This window comes from Oncorhynchus keta, chromosome 17, assembly GCF_023373465.1.
Source record: "Oncorhynchus keta strain PuntledgeMale-10-30-2019 chromosome 17, Oket_V2, whole genome shotgun sequence".
NCBI classification, from domain to species: Eukaryota; Metazoa; Chordata; class Actinopteri; order Salmoniformes; family Salmonidae; genus Oncorhynchus; species Oncorhynchus keta.
In genome coordinates, this window is record NC_068437.1 from 4,913,125 (window position 1) to 4,929,088 (window position 15,964).

The following is a 15,964-nucleotide window of genomic DNA, read 5'->3' on the forward strand; positions in this document are numbered from 1 at the left end:
TATTGACTTGCTAAATTGTTTACTCCATGTGTAACTCTGTGTTGTCTGTTCACACTGCTATGCTTTATCTTGGCCAGGTCGCAGTTGCAAATGAGAACTTGTTCTCAACTAGCCTACCTGGTTAAATAAAGGTGAAATAAAAAATAAAAATAAAATTACCGATAACTGAACATGACAGAAATTGCAACAAGCGGTTCTGTGAAAATGTTATTTAAAATCAGAAGCCACTGCCAGATTTCTGGATTGGGCTGCCCTTAGTTTCTTGCCCTGGCAAATCGCGCTGTTAAGACACTGATGCCCTTTGCAACCACATACCTATGTGAGAGTGGATTCTTGGTCCTCACTAGCATGAAAACAAAATACAGGCACAGACTGTGTGGAAAATGATTTAAGACAGGCTCTCTCCAATAAAACCAAACATTGCAGAGTTATGTGCATCCTTTCAAGCACACCCTTTTCATTAACCTGTGGTGAGTTATTCACAATTGTTGATGAACAAATAAGGTTTTATATGTAAGATTATATCCACGTAATTTTTGCCCTCCCCATGATGCCATCTATTTTGTGAAGTGCACCAGTCCCTCCTGCAGAAAAGCACCCCACAACATGCTGCCACCCCTGTGCTTGACAGTTGGGATGTGTTCTTTGGCTTGCAAGCCTCCTCCTTTTTCCTCCCAACATAACAATGGTCATTATGGCCACACAGTTCTATTTTTGTTTCATCAAACCAGAGGACTTTTCTCCAAGAAGTATGATCTTTGTCCCCGATTTCCCCATGATGTCAAGCAAAGAGGCACTGAGTTTGAAGGTAGGCCTTGAAAAACATCCACAGGTACATCTCCAATTGACTCAAATTACGTAAATTAGCCTAACATTTTCCAAACTTTTTAAAGGCACAGTCGACTTAGTGTCTGTTAACTTCTGACCCACTGGAATTGTGATACAGTGAATTATAAGTTAAATAATCTGTCTGTAAACAATTGTTGGAAAAATTACTTGTGTCATGCACAAAATAGATATCCTAATAGACTTGCCAAAACTATAATTTATTAAGAAAGGTATGGAGTGGTTGAAAAATTAGCTTTAATGACTCCAATGTAAGTGTATGTAAACTTCCAACTAAAACTGTACATGTACAAAATAACTTGACTAACCTGTACCGCAGCACATTGACTTGGTACCCCAGGTATATAGCCTCGTCATTTTTATTGTGTTACTTTTTATTTTACTATTTTTACTTTCGTTTATTTAGTAAATATTCTCATAACTCTTTCTCTAACTGCATTGTTTTTTAAGGGCTTGTCAGTAAGCATTTCACCTGTTGCATTCGATGCATGTGAAACCAAATTTGATTTGATATATACGGAAATCAGTCAATTTTAATTAATTAGTTAATTAGGCCCTAATCTATGGATTTCACATGACTGGGAACACAGATATGCATCTGTTGGTCAAATCTTTAAATATATATATATATATATATATATCTATCTATATATATATATTAAAGACAGGGGCGTGGATCAGAAAACGGTATCTGGCATGACCACCATTTGTGCAGAAATTCTTTGGTTGTGCAAACCCAGTTTCATCAGCTGTCCGGGTGACTGGTATCAGACGATTCCGCGGGTGAAAAATCTGGATGTGGAAGTCCTGGGCTGACGTGGTTATACGTGGTCTGCGGTTGTGAGGCCGGTTGGACGTACTGCGAAATTCCGTAAAATGACGTTGGAGGCGGCTTATGGCTAAATTAACATTCAATTCCCCGGCAACGGCTCTGGTGGATAAATCCTGTAGTCAACATGCCAATTGCACGCTCCCTGAAATCAAGACATCTGTGGCATAGTGTTGTGTGACAAAACGGCACATTTTAGAGTGGCCTTTTATTGTCCCCAGCACAAAGTGCACCTGTGTAATGATCATGCTGTTTAGTCGGTTAGTGAGTATTCCTCCTTTAAAGATAATCCATCCACCTGTCTTGTGGCATATCAAGAAGCTGATTACATTTGTGCACAACATTTGAGAGAAATAATGTGTGTATGGAACATTTCTGGGATATTTTAATTCTGCTTATTAAATATGGGATCAACGCTTTACTTATGTTTATATTTTTGGTCAGTGTAATAAACTAGGGTCTCATTTATTCTATATCAGAAGGATATATGATAGAACGTATTAGGCGCCAGGTACACAAACTAATTGGGTTGTCTACATCCAAGCTGATGCCACCCGTTAGATAAAATACCGAACGGTTCCGTATTTCACTGCAATAAATGTTTTGTTTTCGAAATGATAGTTTCCGGATTCGATCATATTAATGACCGAAGGCTCGTATTTCTGTGTGTTATTATGTTATAATTCAGCCTGATTTGATAGAGCAGTCTGACTGAGCAGCAGGCGGCACATAATCAGTCGTTCAAACAGCAGTTTTGTGCGTTTTGCCAGCAGCTCTTCGCAAGCACACCGCTGTTTATGACTTCAAGCCTATCAGCCTAATGGCTGGTGTAACCAATGTGAAATGGCTAGCTAGTTAGCTGGGTGTGCGCTAAATCTGTTTCAAACGTCACTCTTTTAGATTTGGAGTGGTTATTCCCCTTGCGCTGCAAGGGCTGCGTATTTTGTGGAGCGATGGGTAACGATGCTTCGAGGTAATTTTTTATTTTATTTATTTATTTAACCAGGTAGGCTAGTTGAGAACAAGTTCTCATTTGCAACTGTGACCTGGCCAAGATAAAGCATAGCCGTGTGAACAGACAGAGTTACACATGGAGTAAACAATAAACAAGTCAACACAGTAGACAAGTCAATGACACAGTAAAAAAAAAAAAATCTATATACATTGTGTGCAAAAGGCATGAGGAGGTAGGCAATAAATGGGCCATAGGAGTGAATCATTACAATTTAGCAGATTAACACTGGAGTGATAAATGATCAGATGAACATGTGCAGGTAGAGATACTGGTGTGCAAAATAGCAGAAAAGTAAATAAATAAAAACAGTATGGGGATGAGATAGGTCAATTGGGTGGGCTACATACCGATGGACTATGTACAGCTGCAGCGATCGGTAAGCTGCTCAGATAGCAGATGTTTGAAGTTGGTGAGGGAGATAAGTCTCCAACTTCAGGGATTTTTGCAATTTGTTCCAGTCACAGGCAGCAGAGAACTGGAAGGAAAGGCAGCCAAATGAGGTTTGGGCTTGAGGGATGATCAGTGAGATACACCTGCTGGAGCGCGTGCTATGGGTGGGTGTTGCCATCGTGACCAGTGAGCTGAGATAAGGCGGAGCTTTACCTAGCATAGACTTGTAGAAGTCGAGGATCGGTAGGATAGTCAGTTTTACTTGGGTAAGTTTGGTGGCGTGAGTGAAGGAGGCTTTGTTGCGAAATAGGAAGCCCATTCTAGATTTAACTTTGGATTGGAGATGTTTGATATGAGTCTGGACGGAGAGTTTGCAGTCTAGCCAGACACCTAGGTACTTACAGATGTCCACATATTCTAGGTTGGAACCATCCAGGGTGGTGATGCTAGTCGGGCGTGCGGGTGCAGGCAGCGAACAGTTGAAAAAGCATGCATTTGGTTTTACTAGCGTTTAAGAGCAGTTGGAGGCCAAGGAAGGAGTGTTGTATGGCATTGAAGCTCGAGTGTGGCTGTTGTCTATGTGTTCCTGGTTCGAGCCCAGGTCGGGGCGAGGAGGGGGACGGAAGCTATACTGTTACACTGTCAATACTATAGTGCCTATAAGAACATCCAATAGTCAACGGTATATGAAATACAAATGGTAGAGAGAAATAGTCCTATAAATACTATATTAACTACAACCTAAAACCTCTTACCTTGGAATATTGAAGTCTCATGTAAAAAGGAACCACCAACTTTCATATGTTCTCATGTTCTGAGCAAGGAATTTAAACGTTAACTTTTTTACATGGCACACAATTCACATGTTACTTTCTTCTCCAACACTTTATTTTTGCATTATTTAAACCAAATTGAACATGTTTCATTATTTATTTGAGGCTAAAATAATTTTATTGATGTTTTATATTAAGTTAAAATAAGTGTTAATTCAGTATTGTTGTAATAGTCATTGTCAGCTCGAGCCAGGAGCTCAGCCGACTGGCGTTAGCTCGGGCCAGGAGTTCAGCCGAATGGCGTTAGCTAGAGCCTGGAGATAAGCCGAATGGCGTTAGCTAGAGCCTGGAGATAAGCCGAATGGCGTTAGCTAGAGCCTGGAGATAAGCCGAATGGCGTTAGCTAGAGCCTGGAGATAAGCCGAATGGCGCTAGCTAGAGCCTGGAGATAAGCCGAATGGCGCTAGCTAGAGCCTGGAGATAAGCCAACTGGCGCTAGCTAGAGCCTGGAGATAAGCCAACTGGCGCTAGCTAGAGCCTGGAGATCGGCCGAATGGCGCTAGCTAGAGCCTGGAGATCGGCCGAATGGCGTTAGCTAGAGCCTGGAGATCGGCCGAATGGCGCTAGCTAGAGCCTGGAGATCGGCCAACTGGCGCTAGCTAGAGCCTGGAGATCGGCCAACTGGCGCTAGCTAGAGCCTGGAGATCGGCCAACTGGCGCTAGCTAGAGCCTGGAGATCAGCCAACTGGCGCTAGCTAGAGCCTGGAGATCAGCCAACTGGCGCTAGCTAGAGCCTGGAGATCAGCCAACTGGCGCTAGCTAGAGCCTGGAGATCAGCCAACTGGCGCTAGCTAGAGCCTGGAGATCAGCCAAGCTAGAGCCTGGAGATCAGCCAACTGGCGCTAGCTAGAGCCTGGAGATCAGCCAACTGGCGCTAGCTAGAGCCTGGAGATCAGCCAACTGGCGCTAGCTAGAGCCTGGAGATCAGCCAACTGGCGCTAGCTAGAGCCTGGAGATCAGCCAACTGGCGCTAGCTAGAGCCTGAGATCAGCCAACTGGCGCTAGCTAGAGCCTGGAGATCAGCCAACTGGCGCTAGCTAGAGCCTGGAGATCAGCCAACTGGCGCTAGCTAGAGCCTGGAGATCAGCCAACTGGCGCTAGCTAGAGCCTGGAGATCAGCCAACTGGCGCTAGCTAGAGCCTGGAGATCAGCCAACTGGCGCTAGCTAGAGCCTGGAGATCAGCCAACTGGCGCTAGCTAGAGCCTGGAGATCAGCCAACTGGCGCTAGCTGGAGCCTGGAGATCAGCCAACTGGCGCTAGCTAGAGCCTGGAGATCAGCCAACTGGCGCTAGCTGGAGCCTGGAGACCAGCCAACTGGCGTTAGCTAGAGCCTGGAGACCAGCCAACTGGCGTTAGCTAGAGCCTGGAGACCAGCCAACTGGCGTTAGCTAGAGCCTGGCCAGCCAACTGGCGTTAGCTAGAGCCTGGAGACCAGCCAACTGGCGTTAGCTAGAGCCTGGAGACCAGCCAACTGGCGCTAGCTAGAGCCTGGAGATCAGCCAACTGGCGCTAGCTAGAGCCTGGAGATCAGCCAACTGGCGCTAGCTAGAGCTAGATCAGCCTGGAGATCAGCCAACTGGCGCTAGCTAGAGCCTGGAGACCAGCCAACTGGCGTTAGCTAGAGCCTGGAGACCAGCCAACTGGCGCTAGCTAGAGCCTGGAGATCAGCCAACTGGCGTTAGCTAGAGCCTGGAGATCAGCCAACTGGCGTTAGCTAGAGCCTGGAGACCAGCCAACTGGCGCTAGCTAGAGCCTGGAGATCAGCCAACTGGCGTTAGCTAGAGCCTGCAGCCAACAGGCGTTAGCTAGAGCCTGGAGATCAGCCAACTGGCGCCACTGGCAGCATGTCACTGCTTATCGGCCAACAAAGAGAGCCTGGAGATCATGACAATGATACGGTATTAATGCCATTCAGTTCACTGTCTACACAGCCATGCTAGCCAGCCACGCAACTAATGGGAAAGCGACGGTCAACACAAATCACTTCATCCGCAGCTGGCACAAAATAAAAGACATGGGAGATCAGGCCAAAATAAAGTTACTGGCGCTAGCTAGAGCCTGGTAATGATAACGTTATGGTTTAAATATCACAACATGATCAGCAAACATTCTGGCGCTTCATTTATCTGCTAGAGCCTGGAGATCAGCCAACTGGCGCTAGCTAAGAAGCCTCCACTATTACAGAACTAGTTTGAGATCATATATAGTTAACTATCAGAGAGGTGCTGGCGCAATAGCATTATCCCGAGGAACTCCTACTATTATAGATCTGACAGCAACAGATCATGCTTGGCCTTCAAGTGGTTTTGTGAATGCTAAACACAGGCAGTACTAGTTTTGAAGAATACAAACCATGATGTGATTGTCCATTCACCACGGCCACCGACTTGGTCCATGGGTTCACCTTGGGCGGGGTGCTTCAGCAAACTCATTTTTACTGCATTTCACACAGTCTTCCGTTTGATCAGTCGTGTGCATCTCTTGAGCCTCTTTTCGGCAACATGTCTGCAACAGCTAAACCTTCACCAACTAACAGCAATACCCCTGGATGATCAGCACCTTCACCACTAACAGCGAGATCAGCACCACGAGATAGAAGGGTGCGCGCACATACGCTCGGGGGCGTGACCACGCAAAGACGTGCGCGCAACAGGGTTCTTCTTCTTCTTTGGTATAATGGCGTTCGCAACAATTATATGTACATTCCGCAACCCACTGTACAGATGGATAATTAGGACCCAAAATGGGAAAAAAGCATCGTTCACCTATCACTCCACAAAATCCATGGGCATTGCAGAGCAAGGGAAACAACTACTTAAAGGTCTCAGAGCGAGTGACGTCGCCGATTGAAACGCTATTAGCGCGCACCCACTAACTAGCTTGCCATTTCACACTTCTGCCTTTAAGTCTTGGAGGCCCCAAAACTTCTCGGCTGCAGATATGATGTCCAGCTTCTTGGACACAACTGTGGCTACAATTAACAACTGTGGCTATAAATGCTACAAATTCCACATTTTCACAATGAGTGTTTCCAGATCACTTGATTGAAGTACAACATTTACAACTAGTTGTGGTGCATCCACCCCCATATCTTTTTCAGATCTGTGGCCTCTTGCCCCTTCTACACTCTTCACCGCCTCCACATACTGTAGGAGATTTGCTGTACAGCCCTGATCCTTGACACCTCAACCTCTTTCATCTAACAGGGCACTCAGGGAATTCACAAATATGATCCCCACCACAGTTGCAACATTTTACATTCACAGACTCTTCAATAATATATTCCTTCTGTCTGCAAACACTTCACACATGGCCAAACATTTTAAACTTCATGCATTGCATCAGATTTTACACAAATGCTCTTACGGCATATCTTATCTACAATGCCTTTGGAAAGTATTCAGACCCCTTGTCTTTTTCCACATTTTGTTAGGTTACAGCCTTAATCTGAAAATGTCCCTCATCAATCAACACACCATACTCCATAATGGCAAAGCAAAAACAGGTTTAGAATTTTTGCTAATCTGTTAAAGATAAAAACAGAAATATTACATTTACTTAAGTATTCAGACCCTTTTCTCAGTATTTTGTTGAAGCTGTTGATTGATTACAGCCTTCTTGGGTATGATGCTACAAGCTTGGCACACCTGTACTTCTCTGCAGATCCTCTCATGCCATGTCAGGTTGGATGAGGAGCGTTGCTGCACAGCTATTTTCAAGTCTCTCCAGAGATGTTTGATCAAGTTTAAGTCCGGGCTCTGGCTGGGCAACTCAAGGACATTCAGAGAATTGTCCCAAAGCCCTCCTGCATTGTCTTGGCTGTGTGCTTAGGTTCTTTATCCTGTTGGAAGGTGAACCTTCGCACCAGTCAGATCCTGATTGCTCTGGAGCAGGTCATCAAGGATCTCTCTGTACTTTGCTCTGTTCATCTTTTCCTCGATCCTGACTAGTCTACGAGTCCCTGCACGCTGAAAAACATCCCACAGCATGATTCTGCCACCACCATACTTCACTTCAGGTTGGCTGGGCGGCCAGCTCTAGGAAGAGCCTTGGTGGTTCCAAACTTAACACATTTAAGAATGCTTGAGGCCACGGTCATCTTGGGGACCTTCAATGCTGCAGAAATGTTTCGGTACCCTTCCCCAGATCTGTGCCTAGACACAATCCTGTCTCGGCACTCTACAGACAATTCCTTTGACCTCATGGCTTGGTTTTGCTCTGACATGCACTGTCAACTGTGGGACCTTAGACAGGTTGACTCAATCAAGGATGATCAATGGAAACAGGATGCACCTGAGCTCAATTTCGAGTCTCATAGCAAAGGGTCTGAATACTTATGTAAGTTAGTTATTTTTATTTGTAATTAATTCTCAACATTTAAAAAAAAAAAACTGTTTTTGTTTTGTCATTACAGGGTATTGTGTGTAGACTGCTGAGGAAATGTGTTTATTTAATCAATTTCAGAATAAGGCTGTAACGTAACAAAATTTGGAGAAAGTCCAGGGGTTTGAATACTTTCCGAAGGCACTGTATCCCAACTTTACAAGTTGCAAATACTTATCAAACATCAATAGTACAGATCAACTTTGCTCCTTTTTCAAATTCTCCATATGGGTCAAGGGATGTGCACTACTCCTGGATTTTTTTTCCTAAAATATTGATTTTTTTGGGGGCGTCAGACTCCTGCTCTAATGCCGATTAAATTATGATGATATGTTTGTTTGCCATGCTAGTCATGGAAGCACAAACTTGCTCGTGAAGCATCTCAAGTTGAAGCATGGAATGTGCCCTGGTAGAAGTCTTAGACTAAAATGTGGTCAAGCAGATGTGTATTTGGTACATTTTCAGGCTTTAGTAAGCATTTAAACTGGGCACATTCCGGAGACAGTCAAATTTTGTTAAACGCTAACTTGGATGCTAATACAGCCGTTGATGTCAGCCAATTAATGCTGATTATCCTTCAAATTCTAGGTGCAACCATGCTGTACCAATTTCTAACAAGAACACACTTGATATGTGTGAGTCTGCTATTGCACAACTGCAGGCTGTAGGTGTAGGTCAGACGACTGTAAATAGTTGTGTATATTCCATGGAAGAAGCGGTTCAAGAGATACAGGGTCAAGCTAAAACAACCACTCTTACATGTATATCGTCAAAAGACAAACTATCAGAAAAATTCAACATTCTTTTCAGAATATTAAAAATCCTTTCACATTGTTGAATTCGGTATCATAACAAAGTGCTTATATCATAAAATTAAGAACAGTTCAACCAGTTGAGAAAGTCATTGGTGTTAGATTTGACAATAGAACAAACAAAACTACTGGAACTAATGATCAAATAGTCCTGCCGTACATACCTACACGTACGCTACGGTCACAAGACGCTAGCTAGAGCCTGGAGATCAGCCAACTGGCGCTAGCTAGAGCCTGGAGATCAGCCAACTGGCGCTAGCTAGAGCCTGGAGATCAGCCAGCTGGCGCTAGCTAGAGCCTGGAGATCAGCCAACTGGCGCTAGCTAGAGCCTGGAGATCAGCCAACTGGCGCTAGCTAGAGCCTGGAGATCAGCCAACTGGCGCTAGCTAGAGCCTGGAGATCAGCCAACTGGCGCTAGCTAGAGCCTGGAGATCAGCCAACTGGCGCTAGCTAGAGCCTGGAGATCAGCCAACTGGCGCTAGCTGGAGCCTGGAGATCAGCCAACTGGCGCTAGCTGGAGCCTGGAGATCAGCCAACTGGCGCTAGCTGGAGCCTGGAGATCAGCCAACTGGCGCTAGCTGGAGCCTGGAGATCAGCCAACTGGCGCTAGCTAGAGCCTGGAGACCAGCCAACTGGCGTTAGCTAGAGCCTGGAGACCAGCCAACTGGCGTTAGCTAGAGCCTGGAGACCAGCCAACTGGCGTTAGCTAGAGCCTGGAGACCAGCCAACTGGCGTTAGCTAGAGCCTGGAGACCAGCCAACTGGCGTTAGCTAGAGCCTGGAGACCAGCCAACTGGCGCTAGCTAGAGCCTGGAGACCAGCCAACTGGCGCTAGCTAGAGCCTGGAGACCAGCCAACTGGCGCTAGCTAGAGCCTGGAGACCAGCCAACTGGCGCTAGCTAGAGCCTGGAGACCAGCCAACTGGCGCTAGCTAGAGCCTGGAGACCAGCCAACTGGCGTTAGCTAGAGCCTGGAGACCAGCCAACTGGCGCTAGCTAGAGCCTGGAGATCAGCCAACTGGCGTTAGCTAGAGCCTGGAGATCAGCCAACTGGCGTTAGCTAGAGCCTGGAGACCAGCCAACTGGCGCTAGCTAGAGCCTGGAGATCAGCCAACTGGCGTTAGCTAGAGCCTGGAGATCAGCCAACAGGCGTTAGCTAGCCCAGTTGCTAGCGTTATTAGTCATCAGTACTCACTTCAGCGTGGTAGCCTAATCTTTCTCAAATTAAAACAGGAGCTTCAGACGTCCACTGGCAGCATGTCACTGCAAACAGCGCTTCACAATTATCGGCCAACAAAGAAGTAGTAACTAACATAGATTACATAGCGTTGAATCGTGAAAGTTAAAGCGCAGTGCCACCTATGACAATGATACGGTATTAATGTGCCTTGCCGATTCAGTTCAGACATCGTGTTGTTGCTAACATCGTCTACACAGCCATGCTAGCCAGCCACGCAACTAATGGGAAAGCGACGGTCAACACAAATCACTTCATCCGCAGCTGGCACAAAAATAAAAGACATGGGAAATGACCATTTGCACAGGCGATGTCAGTAGTGTAATGATAACGTTATGGTTTAAATATCACAACATGTGAAACCTCGCTGGGCTCAGCCTGTAACGTACCCTAGTGAGGCCTGACACTGTCAAACTATTCTAGCCATCTGCTTCATTTATCTGGTTGCATTTGTAGAACAGGTGTCCTCAGTCAGAGACGACACAGTACGATGTTTTGAACGTGAACTCAAATGATATCGTGGAAGAAGCTTACAATCCACTATTACAGAACTAGTTTGAGGCCTTACTCTATATATAGTTAACTATCTAGAGAGGTGCACTAGATGGGACCTTGCAATGCAGCATTATCCCGTGAGGAACTCCCTACTATTATAGATCTGACAGCAACAGATCATGCTTGGCCTTCAAGTGGTTTTGGTGAATGCACACTAAACACAGGCAGTACTAGTTTTGGAAGAATACAAACCATGATGTGATTGTCCATTCTGGCTGACCACGGCCACCGAATTCTTTTTCTTGGTCCATGGGTTCACCTTGGGCGGGGGTGCTTCAGCAAACTCATTTTTACTGCATTTCACACAGTCTTCCGTTTGATCAGTCGTGTGCATCTCTTGATCCAGGGTGTCTTTCTCTTGATTGTTACTCTCTTCTTTTGCCTGTTTAGAGCGTAGCTCCTCGTTGCAATCCAACACTGTTTTGAGTTGTTTGTTTTCATATTGCTACCAGCTTCGGCAACACATGTCTGCTTCACCCCCTTTTCAGGACAGTCCTCTCCATGCTGTATCATCTTGCTCGCATGCCCATTCTCCTCTGGTTTAATACGAGGATTGTTGGGTAGGAGAGCCTCTACCCGAGTAGCCATTTCTCCTTTCCTCACGACACCAACAAATTCGCCTACTACTCAACAAAGAAAATGTGAAGTATTCCTCGAATGAACTCGTTTCTCCACTCCACCCCTAGACTAAATAGCATTCAGTCTAAGACGCAGAGTGGTTTGTGTTGAATTAAAACATTTAAAAAGCGCCGGGAGCCTCTTTTAAATTGCAAGCTAAACTTCACCACTAACAGCAATATGGATGATCAGCACCACGAGATAGAAGGGTGCGCGCACATACGCTCGGGGCGTGACCACGCAAAGACGTGCGCGCAACAGGGTTCTTCTTCTTCTTTGGTATAATGGCGTTCGCAACAATTATATGTACATTCCGCAACCCACTGTACAGATGGATAATTAGGACCCAAAATGGGAAAAAAGCATCGTTCACCTATCACTCCACAAAATCCGTGGGCATTGCAGAGCAAGGGAAACAACTACTTAAAGGTCTCAGAGCGAGTGACGTCGCCGATTGAAACGCTATTAGCGCGCACCCCACTAACTAGCTTGCCATTTCACACTTCTGCCTTTAAGTCTTGGAGGCCCAAAACTTCTCGGCTGCAGATATGATGTCCAGCTTCTTGGACACAACTGTGGCTACAATTAACAACTGTGGCTATAAATGCTACAAATTCCACATTTTCACAATGAGTGTTTCCAGATCACTTGATTGAAGTACAACATTTACAACTAGTTGTGGTGCATCCACCCCCATATCTTTTTCAGATCTGTGGCCTCTTGCCCCTTCTACACTCTTCACCGCCTCCACATACTGTAGGAGATTTGCTGTACAGCCCTGATCCTTGACACCTCAACCTCTTTCATCTAACAGGGCACTCAGGGAATTCACAAATATGATCCCCACCACAGTTGCAACATTTTACATTCACAGACTCTTCAATAATATATTCCTTCTGTCTGCAAACACTTCACACATGGCCAAACATTTTAAACTTCATGCATTGCATCAGATTTTACACAAATGCTCTTACGGCATATCTTATCTACAATGCCTTTGGAAAGTATTCAGACCCCTTGTCTTTTTCCACATTTTGTTAGGTTACAGCCTTAATCTGAAAATGTCCCTCATCAATCAACACACCATACTCCATAATGGCAAAGCAAAAACAGGTTTAGAATTTTTGCTAATCTGTTAAAGATAAAAACAGAAATATTACATTTACTTAAGTATTCAGACCCTTTTCTCAGTATTTTGTTGAAGCTGTTGATTGATTACAGCCTTCTTGGGTATGATGCTACAAGCTTGGCACACCTGTACTTCTCTGCAGATCCTCTCATGCCATGTCAGGTTGGATGAGGAGCGTTGCTGCACAGCTATTTTCAAGTCTCTCCAGAGATGTTTGATCAAGTTTAAGTCCGGGCTCTGGCTGGGCAACTCAAGGACATTCAGAGAATTGTCCCAAAGCCACTCCTGCATTGTCTTGGCTGTGTGCTTAGGTTCTTTATCCTGTTGGAAGGTGAACCTTCGCACCAGTCAGATCCTGATTGCTCTGGAGCAGGTCATCAAGGATCTCTCTGTACTTTGCTCTGTTCATCTTTTCCTCGATCCTGACTAGTCTACGAGTCCCTGCACGCTGAAAAACATCCCACAGCATGATTCTGCCACCACCATACTTCACTTCAGGTTGGCTGGGCGGCCAGCTCTAGGAAGAGCCTTGGTGGTTCCAAACTTAACACATTTAAGAATGCTTGAGGCCACGGTCATCTTGGGGACCTTCAATGCTGCAGAAATGTTTCGGTACCCTTCCCCAGATCTGTGCCTAGACACAATCCTGTCTCGGCACTCTACAGACAATTCCTTTGACCTCATGGCTTGGTTTTGCTCTGACATGCACTGTCAACTGTGGGACCTTAGACAGGTTGACTCCAATCAAGGATGATCAATGGAAACAGGATGCACCTGAGCTCAATTTCGAGTCTCATAGCAAAGGGTCTGAATACTTATGTAAGTTAGTTATTTTTATTTGTAATTAATTCTCAACATTTAAAAAAAACTGTTTTTGTTTTGTCATTACAGGGTATTGTGTGTAGACTGCTGAGGAAATGTGTTTATTTAATCAATTTCAGAATAAGGCTGTAACGTAACAAAATTTGGAGAAAGTCCAGGGGTTTGAATACTTTCCGAAGGCACTGTATCCCAACTTTACAAGTTGCAAATACTTATCAAACATCAATAGTACAGATCAACTTTGCTCCTTTTTTCAAATTCTCCATATGGGTCAAGGGATGTGCACTACTCCTGGATTTTTTTCCTAAAATATTGATTTTTTTGGGGCGTCAGACTCCTGCTCTAATGCCGATTAAATTATGATGATATGTTTTGTTTGCCATGCTAGTCATGGAAGCACAAACTTGCTCGTGAAGCATCTCAAGTTGAAGCATGGAATGTGCCCTGGTAGAAGTCTTAGACTAAAATGTGGTCAAGCAGATGTGTATTTGGTACATTTTCAGGCTTTAGTAAGCATTTAAACTGGGCACATTCCGGAGACAGTCAAATTTTGTTAAACGCTAACTTGGATGCTAATACAGCCGTTGATGTCAGCCAATTAATGCTGATTATCCTTCAAATTCTAGGTGCAACCATGCTGTACCAATTTCTAACAAGAACACACTTGATATGTGTGAGTCTGCTATTGCACAACTGCAGGCTGTAGGTGTAGGTCAGACGACTGTAAATAGTTGTGTATATTCCATGGAAGAAGCGGTTCAAGAGATACAGGGTCAAGCTAAAACAACCACTCTTACATGTATATCGTCAAAAGACAAACTATCAGAAAAATTCAACATTCTTTTCAGAATATTAAAAATCCTTTCACATTGTTGAATTCGGTATCATAACAAAGTGCTTATATCATAAAATTAAGAACAGTTCAACCAGTTGAGAAAGTCATTGGTGTTAGATTTGACAATAGAACAAACAAAACTACTGGAACTAATGATCAAATAGTCCTGCCGTACATACCTACACGTACGCTACGGTCACAAGACGCTAGCTAGAGCCTGGAGATCAGCCAACTGGCGCTAGCTAGAGCCTGGAGATCAGCCAACTGGCGCTAGCTAGAGCCTGGAGATCAGCCAACTGGCGCTAGCTAGAGCCTGGAGATCAGCCAACTGGCGCTAGCTAGAGCCTGGAGATCAGCCAACTGGCGCTAGCTAGAGCCTGGAGATCAGCCAACTGGCGCTAGCTAGAGCCTGGAGATCAGCCAACTGGCGCTAGCTAGAGCCTGGAGATCAGCCAACTGGCGCTAGCTAGAGCCTGGAGATCAGCCAACTGGCGCTAGCTGGAGCCTGGAGATCAGCCAACTGGCGCTAGCTGGAGCCTGGAGATCAGCCAACTGGCGCTAGCTGGAGCCTGGAGATCAGCCAACTGGCGCTAGCTGGAGCCTGGAGATCAGCCAACTGGCGCTAGCTAGAGCCTGGAGATCAGCCAACTGGCGTTAGCTAGAGCCTGAGACCAGCCAACTGGCGTTAGCTAGAGCCTGGAGACCAGCCAACTGGCGTTAGCTAGAGCCTGGAGACCAGCCAACTGGCGTTAGCTAGAGCCTGGAGACCAGCCAACTGGCGTTAGCTAGAGCCTGGAGACCAGCCAACTGGCGCTAGCTAGAGCCTGAGACTAGCCAACTGGCGCTAGCTAGAGCCTGGAGACCAGCCAACTGGCGCTAGCTAGAGCCTGGAGACCAGCCAACTGGCGCTAGCTAGAGCCTGGAGACCAGCCAACTGGCGCTAGCTAGAGCCTGGAGACCAGCCAACTGGCGTTAGCTAGAGCCTGGAGACCAGCCAACTGGCGCTAGCTAGAGCCTGGAGATCAGCCAACTGGCGTTAGCTAGAGCCTGGAGATCAGCCAACTGGCGTTAGCTAGAGCCTGGAGACCAGCCAACTGGCGCTAGCTAGAGCCTGGAGATCAGCCAACTGGCGTTAGCTAGAGCCTGGAGATCAGCCAACAGGCGTTAGCTAGGCCCAGTTGCTAGCGTTATTAGTCATCAGTACTCACTTCCAGCGTGGTAGCCTAATCTTTCTCAAATTAAAACAGGAGCTTCAGACGTCCACTGGCAGCATGTCACTGCAAACAGCGCTTCACAATTATCGGCCAACAAAGAAGTAGTAACTAACATAGATTACATAGCGTTGAATCGTGAAAGTTAAAGCGCAGTGCCACCTATGACAATGATACGGTATTAATGTGCCTTGCCGATTCAGTTCAGACATCGTGTTGTTGCTAACATCGTCTACACAGCCATGCTAGCCAGCCACGCAACTAATGGGAAAGCGACGGTCAACACAAATCACTTCATCCGCAGCTGGCACAAAAATAAAAGACATGGGAAATGACCATTTGCACAGGCGATGTCAGTAGTGTAATGATAACGTTATGGTTTAAATATCACAACATGTGAAACCTCGCTGGGCTCAGCCTGTAACGTACCCTAGTGAGGCCTGACACTG

General features: G+C 45.6%; 1 protein-coding gene across 38 annotated transcripts in view; it reads right to left on the minus strand.

Moving 5' to 3' along the window:
- Positions 1-15,964, minus strand: part of LOC118396320 (la-related protein 1-like) — a 148,093-nt gene that overhangs the window by 74,777 nt on the left and 57,352 nt on the right. For 2 of the 38 annotated variants that reach the window (XM_052465286.1, XM_052465284.1), the window contains exon 1: positions 11,093-11,295. The exons of 35 other annotated variants lie outside the window; for them this stretch is intronic. In XM_052465286.1, coding sequence (XP_052321246.1) covers positions 11,093-11,234 — 142 coding nt within the window. In that variant the 5' untranslated portion in view covers positions 11,235-11,295. Of the gene's footprint in view, positions 1-6,266; positions 6,282-11,092; positions 11,296-15,964 lie in introns of those variants that run through there. One more of the 38 variants, XM_052465289.1, reaches the window with a different exon arrangement.